We start from the raw sequence: 22,061 nt of genomic DNA on the forward strand, positions 1-22,061 counted from the left end.
ACAAGACTTCTTCACTGTAAGGTCTGTGAATCTGTGGAATAACCTACCCCTGGGGCTGTTCACAGCAGCAACAACTAACAGCTTCACAAAGGCTTAAATGGCTTTTTAGAGAAATATAGCATTAATGATTATGGACATGTCCGTCATAAGATGAGAGCAATGGAAATTAACACTGTCCATCTGCATTCTCTCTAATACAAAGATCATAAGGGAAGTTTTCTTGCATCATGTTTGTTTACCCTTGTGAAGGAGGAAAAAGTTGTGCATGTTAGGTTTTTTTTTCCCCCGAACTTGATGCAAAACAGTGACCATTTTATTGTTAACATTAGAGTGAATGGGAATGGACACAGACGGCGGGGGCTTAATCTTAATTATTGTTAATGTCCCTTGTTCTCATGTTATAGGTCCTTAGTAATGAAGACACCTAGTTATTTAAAAGCTGAGACTTTTCTTACCAATAAATCCCTTACCAATAAAACCCTGTGAACACTTCCGCGCGGCTAGCCGTGACATGATGCTGGTGCTGTGCACCGGCATCCAGTCGAAGCGTTCGGCTCCAGATTAGGCCTGAACAATGGGCCTAATCGGGAGGGAGTCTGAGTCAGCTGAGTTAGCTAGCAGAAAAAAGAAGTGAGCGGCTCCCATTGAAGTCAATAAGAGCCATTTTTGTAGGCGCATTCCGTGTCAAAATCTGCTCCAAATTTTTTTTTCGTGTGAAAATACCCTCAGGTGTATGAGAAGATAACAAATCATTTGTACTAGCCCCTGATAATAATGGCAATATTAAAGTGAAAATAACTGAGTGCCAATGGACTCACTTTATTGATTATTGGCGCTCAGTTACCAACAATGATATACAATGATATATTGATTTGATTAGTCTGCAGCTGGACAAATAGATCTCTGGTATATACACAGAAGCAGCTGTTACCCAAGCGTCCATAGTTAATAGCATAGAGTCACCTGACATGTCAGGGAACCTTTTACTTTGCATTTTGTAGGTTTGTGTATCCAATAAAGGTGAGACATGTTGTATGTGCCAGATCTAAACTTACACTTCAGCTTACTGTACACAATCTAGTAATATACACTGGGCTGTGTATGATTCTGCCTAATACATATGTATGACAGCCATGGATAGTGCTGCTCGGTCTGTCCCTCTCCCAGCTGCAGGTGCTACATTTGTCTGGCTGCCTCCAGGCGTTCCCTTGGCATTGTGCATGGCTTCCCCGTCTCTCCCATTACACAGGAGCTGAGAGGAGCTGAAGGAGGGCCTGTGCTCTGCAGTCAGCTTTGAAGGGAGACTATTAGTAGGCGGGATTGGAGATGCATTATGTTTCCTGCCGCCCAGTCCTGCTGTGTTGCGCTCAGGAGCAGTGACTGACGTGCTATTCTCGGCGCTGTCCTTTGTCCTGGACCTTGGGGGTAAGATGCTGCTTCTTAAAGTCCCCATGAGGGACATGTCCCCGGCTCGTGCTGCTCTGCCATCGCCGCTCCCCACACTTTAGCAGCTGTTACTAATAGGAGTAAAGTCTTCGTAGTAATGGAAGGCTTTGTATGTGAATGACAGGAACGAGCCATGTTGTGAGGGGAGAGCGGGGGTGACGGCTCTCTCACATCTTGCTGAGGCTCAACAGATGTCTGGAGCCCCTGTTGCACGTAGGCTGGCTGCGGCGGGCTGTGATGGAGCTGAGGCTGCAGGGTGTTGTCCATAGAGAGTGACGTGTGGTGGTGGTCTATCGCTTACATGGGGGGTGGGGGGGGAGAGCTTGTTTTGCTGTCTGACCTGATAACATGGAGTACAGGGCTGAGCCAGGGCTTGGGCTTTGAAGTTTTGCTGTTGTCATGGCTGACAGGTGTTGGTTTATTTCTCTGGTTCCTTATGACATTTTTTTTTAATATCCAGCAACGTTTCAGAGTTTTCAGTCTAGAAAATGGAGCCTGTATGAGAGATTTAGCCTGATATATATATATATATATATATATATATATACATACACACACATATAAGATATAGATATAGTATAATATTGGCACAGCTTCACCACACCTTATTGTTTTCAGCAGAAGATGGAGGACCAGAGTGTATGGTGTGGTGAAGGTCAGGTTGAGTGTTATGTTGTGCTATTACAAATCACAGTAATGGCCTAGGGGCCTCTGTCACCAGATGAGGAGGAGGAAGATGCTCTGAGAATGTACCGGCCCTGTATGTTGCCCGCTGTACCAGTTACCTCCTGTTGCAGGTTGTGTTAGCGCCATCTTACAGTATCTATAGTCCACCCTTAGTGATGTAGTCCTGCCATAGTAAGGATGAACAGGTAAAGATTCATACAGTGGTGGTAAATCCTGTTATAGTTGTCTATCCAGCTACGGAAAGAGGGTAGTTCTATAAGTTAATACTTATGGGGTAGTAAAACTAGTGTCCAACATACTATCTTCACATTTGGGTAATACAGAGAATAGCACTTCCATACTTCCAATAAGTGGATCCCAGAACCATCACTACATAGGATTGTTATTGCACACTTACATCCACTCCTGCTGGATTCCATATTGCTGTAGATAAACCTGAGAGGCTTAAAGTGGCCCTCCACCCTCAAACTATAATTTAGCCATCTGTTAACTATATGATGTATACTAACCTTCATGGCCGCCATTCCAGCCACCATTTCCTTGCTCCAGAGATGGATTCTTCTGGTCTTCTATTACAAATTGTCAGTGGCTTCTTCAGGGATGCCGTCTGTAAGTCATAGACACCCTCATGTCCCCTCTACTAGCTTAAGATTCATCCCAGTCTTCTTTTCCCCTCAGGTATTACTAGAAGATGTTGCACACAGAATGAGCCCTGACATAGCCTGTGCACAACTTTTCCATGCAAGAAAATCTTCAGCATTGTTAGGGCTGTGTTTGTGGATCCTCCAGTAATACTGACAGTGAAAAGAAGATTGGGATCCGTCCTGTCCAATTGGAGGAGACAGGGAACTTGTTTGTGACAGCATCCTTGAAGTTGATAGAAGCCATTTTGTGATAAAAGACCAGAGAAGATGGAACGTGAACATGGCACCTGGAATGGAGGGAAACAGGTAGGTATACTTCACATAGGTAGTAAATGGTTAAATTATAGTTTGAGGGTGGAGGGTCGCATATTTAGGTTAAAAAAGGGAATGAATTTATTAAACTCTGCCTCAGTCTCATTGCAAAGCACACTGGAGTTAGATGTATGTACCACTTAACAGATTTGTGCATATACAGTATGCGCTGTTGTGGGACATATACTGCAGTCTACGGCACTTATAAGATTACATTCATTTTTAAACTAATTTGTGCTATTTACTGGTGCAAATTACAGTACAATGGAGAACTTTCTATCCCAATCTTATGGATCTAAATTCTTACATTTCATTAAAACTGAAAGGCAAGAAGATAAACTGCTCGAGGGTCCATCAGCAGCCGATAGGTGCTGTATAGCTACTGTGAGGTTTTCAGGTTCAGTCCTTACACCGGGGTGTCATCCATTAAATACCCAATGCATAAAGAGCAGCTTGCCAATTTTAATAACTTTACTAGAATTTACAGTTGAGAACTTATACGGCAGTGAGCAGTTGTTGTCAATAAGTAAGCAAGATCGGCCTATTTTATGGCATACACCCGTCTGGTTGTGCAAGTGGTGTGTCACGGGATGGTTAGAGTCTATACTATAGGCAATGTGTAATATATATTTCATGTGGAATGTATTCTCTAACCTGTTGTATACATCAATGTGTAGTTGGCTGATTGGGGTCTAGTGTGTTAGCACATTGTATGCAAATACCTCTAACTAGTGAGGACAATGGGTGGAGATAATCTGATCAGTGTCTCCAAGAAGATGTTGGACGGTGCATTGTCCATAGTAGACAGGGAGTCTTCTCTCCTTGGTATAGGTGAGGGGGAAGGATCTGTGACTCAGCCCTTCCCACCCACAGATATAGGTGTAACAGTCGTAGTATATAGTTGTAGCTAGCAGTTAGTAAGTGTTAGCCGGCCTGTGCACAGCTCTGTAGAGAGCCAGAATTTAGTTACAGGACCAAGGAGCCAAAGCTATCATTGGATTGTGACTTCTGTGGACTTATTGTTGTTACGGTTGATGTGACCGCCGCCGGCTACTAACTTTGTGGATTACAATAAATTGCTGTTGTCTCCCGACCTCTTGCGTCCGTGTTGATTCAAAAGACCTTCCGGAGGAAGACGTATACCTTTGCTCCGTGACAACTGGTTGGCAGCGGTGGGATCAACAGCGGACAGCGAGATGGACTACAACAGCTCAGCGATTAATGGAGCCACAACCTCAGAATACAGGAACTGGACTATGGCAAGTCTACAAGTAAGGGCCCAGGAACTAAACCTGAGTTACCAGGGAAGAACGAAAGAGCAACTGATCGAGGCACTGGAGGAGATGACCCTGCAAAGCGACCATGAGGAGGGCTGCCCCCAGGAGACAGGAGAGATACGGGAGTGGCAGGTACAGACCCAAAAGAGCAGATGGGTTGTTTTGTATGAGGAGGAATTGGCAGTGCTGGGGCTAGGAGCAACTGCAGAGCAAAGGAGTAGAGCATTACAGAGGGCTCAGGAAACGGAGAAGGAGGAACAGAGAATGGCGTATGAAAAGGAAAGAATGGCGCATGAAAGGCGAATGGCTGAGATAACTACGCGGAATTATAATCAAACGCCGACCCCCAGCCCAACAGTGAGAGAACCACCATATGTCTCCCATAAACACTTCAAGACCTTTGAGGAAGCGGCTGGGGATGTTGATGGATATTTTCAGGACTTCGAACACCAGTGCCGCCTGATGGAAGTCCCAGAGAAGGATTGGGTCCGGTATCTGGTGGGGCACCTACGAGATGGGGCTGCGGAAGCTCTCAGAGCCATGGACCCTAGTGATCAGCGGGACTATGAGGCCATTAAAAGAGCGGTGCAGAAGTATTATGCAGTCACTCCAGAGTCCTACCGAGTTCAGTTCCGCTCTTTGTCTTACAATGGGGGAAGCTCCTTCCACATGTTCGCCCACAAGTTGAAGCAAGCATGCAAGCGCTGGCTAGAAGGAGAGGAGGCTGTCACAGTCGATAAGATCCTCCAAGTCATACTTAAGGAACAGTTCTTTTCCCAGTGCCCCGCTGAGATCCGTGAGTGGGTGCTGGAACGGAACCCAGCCACAGTTGAGCAAGCTGCTTCTCTTGCAGATGAGGGCCTGACCATCAAGCCGCAGTGGAAGAGGTTGTTTGCAGAGGAGCGGAAAACTACCACAGTCCGCCAGACACCCTTCAGCCAGCCACCCACCTTTCGTGCCCGGCCTCAGGATTACAATTTCCCCTCTACCCTTGCCCCAGCCCATCGGCCTCCAGCTATGAACAACCCTGTCCCTAGACAACGACCTACTGGAAGAATGCTAGAGCGCAGATGTTTTGGGTGCGGGCGGCCTGGACATTTGCAAGCTAGTTGCCCTGTTAACATGGGGGCACGGGCCACCGTGGCATCCCGGCCTATTCACTACCTGGGAACCACCCCTAGGACAGAAAGTTTGGCCCCATTTCCAGATGACCCCATGAATGACCCATCTGTTCCACCTCCAGGGGTCTATGGGATTCAGCCTTCTGCCACACATCCCGCAAACCTTCAGCGGAAGCACTTGCAGGAGGTCCTACTGGATGGTCGAACAGTTGTTGGATTCCGGGACTCGGGAGCTTTCCTAACGGTAGCGGACCCCCGAGTTGTGCGACCCGAGGCCCTAGAGGAGGGCCCTGGCATTTCTATCAAGTTGGCAGGGGGTACTCGGAGACGTATTCCTAAAGCTACCGTGGAACTTGACTATGGTTATGGACCAAAACGATGCACAATTGGTGTGATGAGCGGGCTGCCGGCTGATGTTCTGTTAGGCAACGATGTTGGAAATCTACAGTGCCACTTTGTGGGAGCAGTGACCCGAAGCCAAGCTCAGGGAGAAGCCAACATGGATCCACCGGATTTTCTGCCAGATGCCAGCCCTTCAACCCTACAACTTTACCATTCAGCACCGCCGAGGGAACCAACACCAGAACGCAGATGGGTTATCCCGGGCCGGAGGACATATGATCTATAGAGACTGATGTGCATTCCCCAATTTACCTGTGTAGGCCAATTGTGTCATGCACATGTTTTGAGAGGGGGAGGGGTTGTCACGGGATGGTTAGAGTCTATACTATAGGCAATGTGTAATATATATTTCATGTGGAATGTATTCTCTAACCTGTTGTATACATCAATGTGTAGTTGGCTGATTGGGGTCTAGTGTGTTAGCACATTGTATGCAAATACCTCTAACTAGTGAGGACAATGGGTGGAGATAATCTGATCAGTGTCTCCAAGAAGATGTTGGACGGTGCATTGTCCATAGTAGACAGGGAGTCTTCTCTCCTTGGTATAGGTGAGGGGGAAGGATCTGTGACTCAGCCCTTCCCACCCACAGATATAGGTGTAACAGTCGTAGTATATAGTTGTAGCTAGCAGTTAGTAAGTGTTAGCCGGCCTGTGCACAGCTCTGTAGAGAGCCAGAATTTAGTTACAGGACCAAGGAGCCAAAGCTATCATTGGATTGTGACTTCTGTGGACTTATTGTTGTTACGGTTGATGTGACCGCCGCCGGCTACTAACTTTGTGGATTACAATAAATTGCTGTTGTCTCCCGACCTCTTGCGTCCGTGTTGATTCAAAAGACCTTCCGGAGGAAGACGTATACCTTTGCTCCGTGACATGGTGCCCTTCTATAACTCTGTGTGCCTGCAAAGACCAAGGTTTTCTAACTGTTGGGTTCTGTATGACTCTTGACAGAAAAAAAATAATCTCCCTTGTTCTATTATAAGCCATGTTGTGGAAATATTTTTATTTAGACGCATAGGGCCATGTGCACAAGGTCTTATAGTTATGCTCTGAATAATTCTATTTGTATTTAAATATAGCTACTACTTATTTCAAACCTATAGTTTATGTGACTGCATCTAATGCTATTCATTTATAGTATTACAACTTCTAACAAACAATGAGGCTCTACCTCAGCGCTATAGCAGCAGTCTAGGTCCCATAGTAGTATGCAAAAAGTATTTAATTGGATTTATAGTGCTCAGGTAGAGTCTCATTGCTTTGCTAGAAGTTGTATCTTTGTACCAGAGAGAGAAAAACTCTCTCTGGGAGAGACAGGGGCAGCTGCTGGCATTTACATATGTAATGGCATACTCCAACAGGTGGGCAGGTCTTCATTGGTCTGTTAGGCTCCGTTCCCACGGAGTAACGCACCACTCATTCTGACACATAACACGTAAGTGAGGCACTTCAAAACAGATCCCATTGATTTCAATGGGTGCCGGCTTACGTACGCTATCCATTGAAATCAATGGGAGGCTTTTTTAACTATTGCTTTCAATGTGATATGCGCGTATCACATTGAAAGCAATAGTTGAAAAAGCCTCCCATTGATTCCAATGGGTAGCGCACGTAAGCCGGCACCCATTGAAATCAATGGGATCTGTTTTAAAGTGCCTCACTCTGACACGTAACACGTGTCAGAATGAGTGGTGCGTTACTCCGTGGGAACGGAGCCTTACTGTTACACATTTTTGTTTTTGTTCTTCCCCATATTTTTCTTTTCCTGTAGTTATAATTTGTAATATTAGGTATTCTTCTGTTTTCTGTTCACAACCTATACAGAGTATTAGAGATGAGCAAACGCCGTTCAATCGAATAGGTATTCGATTGAATATCAGGCCGTTCGAGGTATTCGATTCCAATCTAATACAACGCAGCAAAACACACAAAAAATTTGTATCCCCTCCCACTTTCCCTGGCGCGTTTTTTTGCACCAATAACTGTGCAGGGGAGGTGGGACAGGAAGTACAACAACGGAGGCATTGAAAAAAAATTGAAAAAAAACCCATTGGCTGCCGAAAACATGTGACCTCCAATTTCTAAGAATAGCGGACGACATCTTTGATTCATTGAGAAACAGAAGAAAAACAACAGCTCTTTTCAGAGCTATACTGAAGGGAGAGGAGTTGAGCTTTCCACGGGATGTCCCCCCCAATACAGAGATACAGAGCAATTCAGTCCAGCTATATACGCTCAACCCAGCTTTGCAGGCGGTGTCCCCCCAAAACAGAAATACAGAGCAATTCAGTCCAGCTATATACGCTCAACCCAGCTTTGCAGGCGGTGTCCCCCCAAAACAGGGATACAGAGCAATTCAGTCCAGCTATATACGCTCAACCCAGCTTTGCAGGCGGTGTCCCCCCAAAACAGGAATACAGAGCAATTCAGTCCAGCTATATACGCTCAACCCAGCTTTGCAGGTGTTGTCCTCCCAAAACAGGGATACAGAGCAATTAGGTCCGGCTATATACGCTCAATCCAGATATCTATAGTGTGTACTTCCCAAAACCTAAGTGGGATACACAGCAATTCAGTCAGGCTATATACACTCAATCCAGTTTTTCATGGTGTGTACCCCAAAACTTACCTGAGATACACAGCAATTCAATCAGGCTATATAAGCGCAATCAAATTTTTAAGGGTCTACCCCCCAAAGCTAAGTGGGATACATGGCAATTCAGTCAGTCCATGTATGCTCAACCCTGTTTTTAATGCTGTACCCCGCAAAGCTAAGTGGTATACACAGCCATTCATTCAGTCCATACACGCAATATCCAGCTTTCCTCAGCTGTACCTCCCAAAGCTAAGTGGGAGACGCAGCCATTCAGTCAGTCTATATATGCGAAATCCAGCTTTGCCATGCTGTACCCCCAAAGCTAAGTGGGAGATACAGCCATTCAGTCAGGCCATGTGTGGTCAAACCTGTTTTTAATGGTGTACCCCCCAAAGCTAAGTGGGATACACAGCCATTCAGACAGTCCATATACACGAAATCCAGCTTTCTAATTCTGTACCCCCCAAAGCTAAGTGTGATACACAGCAATTCAGACAGGCTATATAAGGTCAATCCAACTTTTGTTCAATCCAGTATTATTTGCTCTCCATAATGTGAACTATGCCTTTGTCTCTTGAAAAGCAACCCAATATGAAGTCAGTTATGTGTGCCAGTGTGTTACTTGGCATGACTTCACTGCCCCCAACTGTAAGGGTCACTCCAAGTAACAACATAGTTCAACCCTTCCCCCCTCCCTCCTGTGTATTCTATAAGTAGTTCATGGACCAAAGAGTAAAATTGGTTTACAGTTACACAACTATCTATTGTGGTGCTTTTTGGTAACAATGTTTCCAGTTTTATCTTCAGGTGCATACCTTTAATCCTTTAATAGTCCCACATTGGGGAAATTTCAGAATTTTCATATACCTGTATATGAAAAGATTTTTGGGGTCACCCACTCTAGAGCAAGCAACGTACAACCAGTGGCGTAACTACCGTGGTAGCAGCAGTAGCAGCTGCCACAGGGCCCGGGACATTGGGGGCCCGGTGGCAGCCGCTACCGCTGCGTTTTTTTTTTTTTTTTAATAGGCCGTTACCGGCTGGAGTTACTCCAGCCGCTAACGGGCCCTATATACTTACCGATCCTGGCAGGGCTGGGATCGGTAAGTGACACTGCGGGCCCCACAAGTACTATTATACTCGGGGGTCTTTTCGGACCCCCGAGTATAATGATCGGAAGTGCAGGAGAGGTAACTGAACATAAAAAACTGTGTTACTTACCTCTCTAGGCTCCGCGCAGGCTTCGGCCTACTTGTGTGACGTCTCAGACGTCACATGATCGGGGCTTGCGTCCTTATGCGTCGCGACGCAGGTTCCCGGTCACAAGACGTCCCTGACGTCATTGAAGATGGCCGCCAGCGGGGAATCGGGAGACAGGTAAGTTACAGTGTTTTTTGGTTTTTTTTATGTTGTTCTTCCCCTGGGTCTCCGATTATTATACTCTGGGGTCTGAAAAGACCCCAGAGTATAATAATTGTTAATGGGTGTCCACAACGGGGCATAATAGTGGGTGAAGGGGCCACAATGGGGGATAATACTGTGTGTAGGGGCCACAATGGGGCATAATACTGTGTGCAGGGGCCACTATGGTGCATAATAGTGTGTGCAGGGGCCACTATGGGGTATAATACTGTGTGCAGGGGCCCCTATGGGGTATAATACTGTGTGCAGGGGCCACTGTGGGGTATAATACTGTGTGCAGGGGCCACTATGGGGTATAATACTGTGTGCAGGGGCCACTATGGGATATAATAATGTGTGCAGGGGCCACTACGGGGTATAATAATGTGTGCAGGGGCCACTATAGGGTATAATAATGTGTGCAGGGGCCACTATGGGGTATAATAATGTGTGCAGGGGCCACTATGGAGCGTAATAGTGTGCGTAGGAATGCGGGGGGTGGGGGTCGTGCGGGGTTTTCGGCGTCAGCCGGGGGGGGGGGCCATGTCAAAGGTTCGCCACGGGGCCCCGCCATTCCTAGTTACGCCACTGCGTACAACTGTCCATGTGAAAAACACGGGCTCTCCAAATTAATGCCGGCTACTTTAAGTGATTGACCTCGTGCTTTTTTTTATAGTCATAGCAAACGCAAGTCGGATTGCTCTTATTTTGAAAGTGAGCTTATGCGGTGGCATTCCAGGACGCTCCAAAGAATTCAGGAACTGCAATGGATACATTACGGCTTGTTCACTCTCCATAACTGAATCAATGGACATGTGTGTGGTTGCTAGACCAGGCGGCCTTCCCTGAATTAGTACATTTATGGAGATGGCACAGTCATTTATAGGCGCGAGGACTGCACGTTCACTAAGCCACTGATGGTTGTTAAAATTGTTACAAATATCAGGGAAACCTTGGTCAATAAGCTCCAATACCGAACATGTCATTTCACAAAAATCTTCCAGAAAGGAAATGAGACCAGTAGTGGAATCAGTAGGGAATCTGTCATTTTCAAGACATAGTGTGTGATCCATATGTATGTATGCGTGTGTGCATACACGCGTGTGATCCATGTGTTTGTGCGTGCGCAGTGAAAGTATCCATGCGTGCGGTAGTTGTGTGTGAGCATGCATGTGCTCTGTTTCAGCATCTGCGTAGTGTGCATTCATTTGAGTGTGTTTTCGTGTGTGTGTGTTATTTATGGGGTAATGGTGTTGTATTTGTGGGGTGGTGTTTGTGTTGTTTGTGTCTAGAGTTGTCTGGTGTTTGTGTGGTGTGTTGTGGTATTTGTGTGGTGTTGTGCTTGTGAGCTGGTGTATGTCTGCTGTCTGTGTGATGTTTATATGCTGTTTGCGAAATGTTTGTGTGTTGTGTGTGGTGTTGCGGCCCCTTTAGCAGCGACTCTCTGGTGCCGTTGCTATAATCTGCACTTGTCAGTCACAACTGTTGATTTCCCCTCAGCACTTCCACTTTCATTTTTCCCCATTATATGTATAGGGCCTAAATTTAGGGCCCCCAATCTCATGACGAGGGGACGCTAGCGAGATGTAATGTGCGCAGTATTTTGCTCCTGTGGGTGGAGAGCAGGCATGCCAAATTTCACCCAAATCGGGTGAGAACTGTGGATTTGTATAGAGCAGACTACTACAGAATTTGAGTTTCATACATATATAGTATGGACTGGCTTAGGTAAGCAAAAATGCCGCCCTCCCTGAGGCCCTGGCATAGCGCCGCCTGAAGCGGTCGCTTCAGGTCGCCTCATGGAAGGTGCGGCGCTGGCCCTATGGGACAGACACACTGCTGGCTTTCCATCAGGAACATGTTTTCTAAAAAGCCACCATGGCAGAAATCTCCCAAAATTAGGTGCTTCATTTCCTGTAGCACACCTTCACTTTGTACTACAGATTTTAGTCACAGAGTGTGGATGAGATTTTCTTAAATATCACTCACTATTGCTGCTATTATAGATTGTATTGGGTCAGCACGTAGAGATGAGCGAACACTATTCGAAACAGCCGTTTCGAATAGCACGCTCCCATAGAAATGAATGGACGTAGCCGGCAAAGTCTGTGTGCCTGCTGTTTCCATTCATTTCTATGGGAGCGTGCTATTCGAAACAGCTGTTTCGAATAGTGTTCGCTCATCTCTAGACTCAGCTGACAAGTGCGCAGTGACTAACCTGCTGTTCATTTCTGTGTGTCTAGGGGACTATTGTTTTCAGGGTGCTGTTTGGTGAGAGCAGTTATGGTTAGTGGCAGAATTAGGAACTTGTAGGTCTTGGTTATTGTGTAGTGCATTTTTCTCAGTAACGGTAAGGCAGTAATATGTAAAGGGCTTTTACAATTGCTATCGATAGTTTTTAGCCTTTTTGTTGTACATCCTAACATACCCTCATTTTTCGTTGTGACAGACGCATGTGGCCATGTGGTTTTTCTCTATTGTATTTGTGTACTGCCTCACCTTTGTGGACTGTGAGGAATTTGATTCAATGTGCTCTGGTATCATGAGTAAAAAATGTCTAAAACCTTGGAATAAGGAGAAAGTTTGGAATTGTTGCTTTAAAAAAAATCCTGTCTTAAGAGACTTTGTTTGACATTGTGGCGGATTCACCTAGACGGCACTGCTGTGTGGATTTCTTTGTGGAGTATCCTTGTTCTGGGAATTTTTGTCTACTCCACTGTTACTTGTGAAGTCTTAGGCCACTTGCAGATGACCGTGGGCCATGGTCAGTGTGCTATCCATGTATTTCATGGACCCACACACTGACCCATTGTTTTCTATGGGCCCGTACACGACTGTGAATTTTATGGTCCCGCATGTGGGTTGACACTCCGGGCCGCAGAGTATAGAACAGGTCCTATTCCTGTCCTATTTTGCAGTCCTTGCTTCCATGGTTCCTATTCATTTAATGAAAGGAGCCGCACGGACGGCACACCTATTACAACTCCAGAAGATGAGCAGGTTTTCATTGGTCTGTTACTGTTGCACATTATTGTTTTTGTTCTCCACTATCGTTTTATTTCCTATACAGTAGTTATAATTTGTAATATTAGGTATTCTTTCATTTTCTGTTCACAACCTATACAGAGTGTGTCCAAATTGGAGCACCATTTTAAAGTTTACTTATATTATTTATCTACAGTCTTAAGAAAAATAAAGTAGACACTTTTTGATTTCACTGGATTTTTGTAACCTAATTTTAACCCAATTTTAAGACCTTCTAAGGACCAGATGATTATTATTATTATTATTATATTATTATTCATTATAAATATATTATTAGGTTAATAAAACCTCAATAACATATTACACTATATTATTGTTTGTTTAATAAAAACTAGGCCAAAGTACACACACACTTTAAACCCTCCTTCTTAGCCACATTTTCGAAAACATATCATGATCCACTGCAACCTAAAACCTTGGCATCTTACAGAAGACCAGGAGGCAGTCTTCAAGTCATTTGTCATGTGGAACTATGTCCGTTATGCTTCATTGTTGTGTTAGCTCTGCGGATCGATGGAGGGCACACTGTTACATGTACTCTGGGGTTGCCAGGGTGGTTTTTGGGAGGTGATGCAAAGGTCACTGTAAAAATCTTCTAGACTCCTGTCCCTTGCATGCCATCCTTTGACCTACTTAAACATTTCATCTCTCGGATCTTATTATGAACACTTATTGAAAGATGGGTGCAGCTTGATCATATATTTAAAGGGGTTGTCCCATCACAAGGATCCTATCTATACTACTGGTTAATGTGGATGTAAGACTTTTCCTAAATACACTGCTTCAGCAAAACTGCTTTGTTTGTCCACTATCTTACTTTATTCAATTCTTTGTGGCCACAGCCCTGACCTAGCTGCTCCTGAGTCAAGTGATGTATCTGCTGCTCTCAGGGAGGAGGGGCTAAGTGCACTGGAGCGAGCCTGTGTATCTAGCTATTCCTGTGTCTACACCACACATGTGACCTAGGTCCTGCACTCAGATAGGGGAGAGGAGCTGCTTTCATTTCTTCTGTTCTCCCAGTTATCAGGCTAGCTAATCCAGTTGTGTTCATTATGGCAGAGACAGGCAGTGTCTGTATGTAACACAGAATGGAGTTGCTGCTGCCTGTACTTCATAGTCCAATGTGGGTGGGCGGAGCTACACGCGAATTTGGGGGCGGAGCTAAACGGCAGGTTGCATGTGAAACCCCGCCCACCAAATGATGCAAGCAACCAGGAAGAAAGAAGATTTTACAAGAGTGAAGACTGCTGAGTATGTGAGGTGGGAATACCCCTTTAAGTAATCTGGAAGTTCTCCTCCCTGCCCTGCGTAGCTTATTGAGTCTTCAAGGTTAAAGACTTTCCGAGGATAGAGTACTTTCTTCCCCCTACTGGACTCTCTTCTACCTCCCTTGAGCCCTTATATCCTACCCCTTCTTTCCAGCTCCCTTTTATCTCTTTTCTTTGCTTTCTCCTGCGATCTCCCTCTATTGTCACCCTCTTTTAACACCAATTGTGTTGCCTTGTGTTTGTACCCATTTCATTCTGTATGTAATACCTTTGTGTATTGCTTCTTCGATTCCTGCTTTTTCTAGCATGTGTTTCTTTTGATTTATTATAGAAAACTATAAATAAATAAATAGAAAAAAATTAGTTTTATAATTGGAGTTAAGTGATAAACCACTGACAGGTAAAGGAAATAACTCTGATTATCTGATGAGAGTGGCATCTACGGAAGTATAGTAGACAGCATGGAGCAGTCAGGTCTTAAAGTTGATATGTTAAAAGCAGAAAAACTGGGTTAGATGACGGATATCTCTAAGGGCTCGTTCACATCTGCGCCCGGGGCCTCCATTATGCAGGTTATACCCGAAACTGGGCAGGAGACGGAAACCTTCAGGTTTTTTTTTTCAAACCCATTCAAATTAATGAGTTTGAAAAGAATCCGGCCGTAAGCGCCTGTGAGCACCTTATGCTGTCCGCGGCAAAACCGTTTTATTTTTAACCAGACACAAAGTTGGACATGCAGGACTTTGTGTCCGGTTTAAAAAAAAACAGTTTTGCCGCGGAGAGCATAACACGCTCACAGGCGCTCACGGCCGGACCCAGCCTAAGCAGAAGTACTTGTTAGGGGCTGTGTAGCCGTAGCCTGCTCAGACTATCTAGTCTGCTGAACACATGTACAGTCAGCATATAGTACATGAGAACTGGCCAACGACTATAGAAGCAGGTGTCTGCTCTTACATCATATGAATATCTATGTTCATGTGGGTCACTCAGGCTCAGTTCACATGACATTTTATTATACTGCTCATGCATAGATTAAAAAAAAAAAAGCCATCAAAAGGGCATCCATTTACATAGACTTAAATGCTAAACAAAATGTGCATGTCTGTTTATGTCTATGTCTGGGGGGGGGGGGTTTAGGACAGGAGAGTGTAGATTGCCATGTTTTCCCGTCCACCAATAAACATAGAAAGGGCATCCATTTTACATATACTTCAGTGAAAAAAAATTACTAATACGTCACAGCAACAGGGGTTAAGCAAGGAAAATGGGAGTGAAGCAGATGGAGGGGTTAGAACAGTAAATCAGAAAATGTATAAAAAGTAAAGCACTTACCGTGCATGTATAATGATGCCAGAAGCCTCAGCCACAAGACTGAGAAATTGGAAGTGACAATGCTAGAGGAGGAATGAGACATGATGGGAATATGTAAGACCTGGCTGGATGATAGCTAGAACTGGACTGTTAATATATAGGAGTACAGTCTATTCAGAAAAGACCGGCTAAATAGAGAGATTTGCTTATATGAAAAATCCTGCTTAAAGCCCTCCTGATAAGTGAAATCTGGGAGGGAAATTAACATGTGGAGTCTCTTTGGTGAGAATAAGGGAAGGGGATAATAAAAATAAAATATTAGCAGGGCTAATAAAGGAAGAAGAATGGTTACTTATGGAACAAATAGAGGAGTCCGCTAAAAAGAAATGAAGTAATTGTGATAGGTGACTTCAACTACCCTGATATAAATTAGGAAACAGAAACATGCAGGTCTATCAAAGGAAATAAGCTTTTGACAAAAATTTAAAATAATTACCTTTCCCAAGTAGTGCAGGACCCAACACGAGAGGGGGCATTTCTAGACCAAAAGGCCTGACAGAATATCAAACGTGGAGGTTGGCAGAAACCTGGGCAATAGTGACCACAGCATAATACATTTTCATGTATTGTTTAATAAGATGTTTAGTGGAGGAATGGGTACAAAAACACTAAATTTCAGGAAGGCCAATTTCCATCTGCTGTGACCTTATGGCCCTACACTTCAAAAACATAATACTACAATATAAATAGGATATTTGTAAATGCATGTTAAGGACATCTTTGAATGATATATACCATATGAGATTAAATATGTTAGGAACCAAAGAAAACTGTTAGGGTTAATTCACACCTTGTTAGGTGTTAAGGAATTTGGTTAGGACAAAACCTGCTTCAGAAATTAGGAAATGTTTTTTTGAAGCGTTTTCTGAGACGTTTTTAGTTTGTTTGTTTTTTCCTCCATCACAATGTATGGACCTTGAAAAAACTGCTAGCGGTTTTTGAAGCATTTTTTGACAAAAACCACGTCAAGAAATGCATCAAAAACCGCAACGCGGTTTTTCCACCTCCCATTGACTCCTATTGGTTTTTTCAGGCGGAATCCTCCTGAAAAAAGGTCATGTTGCTTCTTTTTTCCGCTAGCCGAAAAAAAAACGCTAGCGGAAAAAAGAAGCGACATGACCTTTCTTCAGGCAGATGCCACCTGAAAAATCCAACAGGAGTCAATGGGAGGCGGAAAAACCGTGTTGCGGTTTTTGCCAAAAAAAGCTTCGAAAAACGCTAGTGGTATTTTCAAGGTCCATACACTGTGCTGGAGGAAAAAAACTAAAAACGCCTCAAAAAACAATCCAAAAAAATGCCTCATGTCAAAAAATGATTCAATAAACCATTTTTTAATTCCTGAAGCAGGTTTTTTCCTAGCCAAATTCCTCAACACCTAACAACGTGTGAACTAACCCTTACATATAAACATTGTGAGGGATAATCTATGATAAAAAAGAAGGCATTTAAACTAAACAGTTAAAATCCCATTTTTTGTCGGTATGCAAATGAGGTCTCTGGCAGCATTGGGGCTAGGCCTCAGCGCTCAAACAGCACTGGGGGCTTCCCCAATGCTGCCAGAGAACTCTCTCCAGTGACGCCTCCTTCTTCTTCAGCAACTCGTCTTCTTCCAGCTGGGGTCACACTTCAACGCCTGCGCAGTTGGCTCTGCCATCGGGCCTCACGCAGAGCCGACTGCACATGCTGTCAGCCATTTTTTTGTGGCCGCTTATGCGAGCATGCACATTACGCTCCTGTAGTTCAACAGAGTACAGAGAATACTGCGCATGCTCGCGTAAGCGGCCACAAAAAATTGGCCGCCGGCATGTGCAGTCGGCTCTGCGTGAGGCCAAATGGCAGAGCCGACTGCGCAGGCGTTGAAGTTTGACCCCAGGTGGAAGAAGACGAGTGAAGGAGATGGAGGCGTCGCTGGAGAGAGTTCTCTCTCAGCAATGGGGACGCCTCCAGTGCTGTTTGAACGCTGAGGCCCACCCCCAGTGCTGCGAGAGAACTCATTTGCATACCGAAGAAAAACAGGATTTTAACCGAATGGCGGGGCGGAGACAACTTAGAAGAATAGCCTTTCTTAAGGCTATTCCGACGTGTTAACGAGAAAAAAAGTGTTTTAATGGTAGAATCCCTTTAATTCATAAAAATAAACTAATGTGTATAGAATGTGGTTCTAGGTTCTTAGGCACCTATTTGTATTTATTTAGAGTGGCATGCTCTTGCTGGTGCAAAAATAATTGGGTGTCCTGAGTGTTCAACCACATGCTCATGCTATGCTCATTCTTTTATTTTTGTGAATTGAATAAAATATTATTGCAGTTGTTATATTTTATTTTCTTCTACTTCAAAAGTAAAAATAACCCCAAAATATTCTTCAATTGCATAAATAACAAGAAACTTAATGTTATAGTTAAGATCCAAGAACTCATTTCAACAAAAGCAGAAACTGTCTGATAACAGTAAGCAGAAGAACAATCTATTTTAAACCAGTACAGCACTCCAAGATAAATACAGACCCCCAAATGCCTTCATCACTGCTAGACACAAGTGGGCTTTGCTGAATGTTGTCATCCAAATTATCACCACCAGGAACTGTCCTGGTAATAAATGCTCCACTAACTGAAACAGGAGAATAATCATCTAGGCAAAGGGTCAGAGCCAGTGCAAGTCAATCAGGAGAAAAAAAACAATGTCCAATAGAAAGCCAAGGGTCAAATTCGAACGGATACATCAATGGCAGAATCAGCAGGCAGCCAAGCAGAAAACAAGCTGAAGATCAGAATGAAGCAATCCAATACACTCACACAATCAGCTTTGAGCCAAACTAGTGAACTAAATTAGCAGGCAACTTGGGTCAGGAGGGAAGGGTATATGTACTTATATATTCTTCCTTGGCTGCTAATTGGACAACTTTCAAAGTGAAATTTTGAAACTGCAGAAACTTCCTAGGTTGACATGGTAACCTTAAGGCTGAGTTCACAGGGAGTTTTTTGGTCAGGAATCCACCTCAAAATCAGACTCCAAAAAAGCCTCCCAATAGAGTTCTCAAATGTCATCTGCTTAACCCAGGTGTCTTAAATCCACTATAGTGGCGTCTTAAAACCACTGAAACAAAAAAAAAATCGTGAGGTCCTCATGGCTTTGTCTCACACGATGGCTTTGTGGCTCTACCACATGAAAGGTTGGTATACAAAATGAGAACATTTTGTATACCATTTTGCATTTGAGTTCACAACTGGCTCAGTAATAGGAAACAGATGGTGCTTGTTAATGGGAAATACTCAGACTGGAAGTATCCAGATGAACAAAGCTGCAAATGGAGGGAGAGGTGAGTAATAGATTATGTTTATCGTCCCACTACCAGCAATATTAAATAAATTTTAAAAAAATGAAATTCCAGCTACAGCAGTGTGGCCCCGGCCTAATTGTAGAATTCTGTTACATTACACATCTTATAGAAAATGTAACATGTTTTTGAATTTGTTGCTGCAGGTTGTGAAAAAGAATATGAAGCCTACCAAGGGTGATTGTTACCGAGAACTTAGTCCAACCGTTAATCTTGAGGGAAATGTGGTTATGAGCTTTAGTTTTGATAGCTGCCAGCTTGAAGAAGAAGAACTGCAAGGAAGAGGAAGTCAACAGGCGCAAGGGATTCTTACACTAATGGAACCAGGTAACAATGTGACTGTGTAGATTTTTTTTTAGTGACTTGGTTTTATTGGAAGTAAGCCTATTGGTATTTTGCTTCACATTGTCACTTGTTGAAATACATTAAGTGTTTATTGGCACAAATTGTATTGCTGTGTAAAACTAGTTATACACAAGAAAAATTGTAAAAGATTTGATACGGAAATAAAAAGGGGGGACACCGAGCCAATCCTCGTGTAGTAAATCAGGCTAAGAGTGAAATATTATAGACAGACAATCGTCTGCTCATTTGACGGGGTTTTGAGAGCATCACAACAACCCAAGGCACAATCAATATCTGATCCTGGGAAAGTAAACCAGATGGAGGGCAGCGGACGTCACAGGGACGTATCATTTTGCAACAGGAAAAGGACCAACCGACCAGATAGGCCAAGGACAGCGTTCACCCAATTATTAGGAACCTTCTTTATTGAACAACACTCAAAGGAAATGGCACAACGCGTTTCGGACCCATAGGTCCTTTATCAAGTGCAAATGTACTGGCCTGGGATGGCTTGGAATATACTTTCAGCCCTTAACAGCAAAATTCAATCAGCTGACTGATAACTGGAAGAGCCGGAGATAAACAGCTCAGAAATACAAGCTCCGAGCACTCGGCTCCCCCTCCACCCCCTTAAAGCAGGGGAGCTATGTTACTTGTCCTGGGCAGAGAGATAAAGAGCTCAGAAATACAAGCATGGAGCACTCAGCTCCCCCTCCCCTCCCTGAGAGGAGGGAGCTACGTCACTTGTCCTGGGCAAAGAGATAAGACCATCCCCAGGTCCATGGTTATGGAAACACAGTGTAAACAATGAAGTGAAGAATCTCAGATAGCAGCCACACAAAGCAGTTTTGCTTAAGCAATGTATTTAGGAAAAGTCTTAACTCCACATAAGCTAGCAGTATAGATAGGATCCTTGAGATGGGACAACCCCTTACTGAAAGCAGCAGAGGGAAAGTTCTCCATTCAGGACTTTTCCTCTGCCAATTTTGAGACAGACACTGCGATAATGCATTAAAAAGCTACTACTTACATTTTTTATGCCGTTTTACACACATTGTAATTATCTTTTACTATTTTTGCAAAATAAAAATTGTTCATAGAAAAAAGATTTTGCATTGCATTGAAAGGCGATTTTAATGTGATTTAAAATACGCCTTTTAATGCAATGCAAAAAAAATTTCTATGAACATTTTTATTGTGCAAAAATAGTAAAAGATAATTATAGTGTGTGAAAAACAGCATAAAAAATATAAAGGGTTGCTTTTTCTCTGTTACCCCAAAATGAATAAAAGTTAATAAATTGGTTACAGCAGGGATAGTAAAACATTTCTACACCTTTTTCACATAATAAGCCTCATCTGTAAGGGCTGTCAATGAAAAGTTTATATAAAAACGGATGACGTATGTTATTCCGTGATTAGAGAAATCCAAAAATATCTTATGATATTACTGAGCACTTGGGTTCTTTGTCCTTTGAGTAGCCCATAATGTTCACTGGTGTGGAGTTTAGTTGGCTGGAGGGCATGGCGTGACATTCGGTTTCTTGCTTATCTTTGCTCTTCCATTAGTCTTACAAGGCTTTGTTACTACAAAGGTCATTATTCAGTTGCAGTATGACATTATCGCTGCAGAACTTCAAAGCAGAGGATAGCTGAACATGTCCAGCTGTCATAAATCTCAAACCTGCTTTCATTACTTGTATGTCTTAACTGATATTCTAAACATTCTGTAACTGTGAGGAAGTTGTGGTTCCTTCTCACTGAACAAAGCTTTATTTACTGGTGCTCTAATAGTTGGGTCACTTCTAAGCTGCCTCTTCATATCTGGATTCAGACACCTAAAAATGCGGAAAAGTTTCAGATATAATATCCCACAATAAAAGGTGACTGATTAGCACTACAATGGTGCAATATGTACGTTCTCAAACTAGTCATAACTTTGCTGATTAAATTCACAGTCCAGTCATATTAATGTGACCACCGCCTACTTTTGACGTCAACGTTAAATAACCAATCGCAGAAGGCACGTGTCATCAGCCATCTGGGTGCACTCCTCATTGTGGAAAGCACGATGGATCAACACAAGTATGCATCTATCCTTGCGGACCATGTTCACCCCTACATGTGAATTGTTTTTCCTCAGCATGATAGCATCTACCAGCAGGACAATGCAATGTGTCATAAAGCTCACAGTATACGTGCGTGGTTGGAGGAGCACCAGGATGAGTGTACTGTACTGCCATGGCCAGCACATTCCCCAGACTTAAACCCAATCAAGAATCTGATGGACCACCTCGATAGGGTTGTTCGCGCCATGGATGCTCAACCGCATAACCTAGCGCAGCTGGCCATGGCACTGGAGTTGGCATGGCTCAACATCCCAGTGAACATCATCACAACATCCCCTCTCTTCCTGCACGTCTCGCAGCGGTCCGCTCTGCAAAAGCTGGTTATTCTGGATTTTGACATGTGGTCACATTCATGTGACTGGACTGTGTAGCATTGCCTCATTCATGGGCCTTATTTGGTTACATCTCTCAGGATAAAAAACATTCACGTTCTTCAGATCACATAGGTAGATAGGCAGACTGCAACAAAACTAACTAAAAAATTACCAACTAATAAACCTGCCTCAATGTTTTTGTGCAGATGCAAATCCAGAGCCTCAGGACCAATATCATGGAATATATTTTGCAATGCTGCTTGCTGGAGTTGGGTTTCTCCTTCCTTATAACAGCTTTATTACCGATGTGGATTATCTACACCAGAAGTTTCCAGGTTTGTTGAACGTAGCTTTACAATTGTCTTTC

At 43.7% G+C, this 22,061-nt stretch overlaps 1 protein-coding gene across 2 annotated transcripts in view; it reads left to right on the plus strand.

Annotated features, from left to right (window-relative positions):
- Positions 1–1,279: 1,279 nt before the first annotated feature.
- SLC29A4 (solute carrier family 29 member 4) overlaps positions 1,280–22,061 on the plus strand; it is a 48,723-nt gene continuing 27,941 nt past the window's right edge. The window contains exons 1-3 of one of the 2 annotated variants that reach the window (XM_075285146.1): positions 1,280–1,425; positions 19,054–19,234; positions 21,901–22,029. In XM_075285146.1, the coding sequence (XP_075141247.1) occupies positions 19,069–19,234; positions 21,901–22,029 (295 nt within the window). In that variant the 5' untranslated portion in view covers positions 1,280–1,425; positions 19,054–19,068. Of the gene's footprint in view, positions 1,426–2,831; positions 3,084–19,053; positions 19,235–21,900; positions 22,030–22,061 lie in introns of those variants that run through there. The other variant, XM_075285145.1, reaches the window with a different exon arrangement.

Source organism: Leptodactylus fuscus, chromosome 8 (genome assembly GCF_031893055.1).
Source record: "Leptodactylus fuscus isolate aLepFus1 chromosome 8, aLepFus1.hap2, whole genome shotgun sequence".
NCBI classification, from domain to species: domain Eukaryota; kingdom Metazoa; phylum Chordata; class Amphibia; order Anura; family Leptodactylidae; genus Leptodactylus; species Leptodactylus fuscus.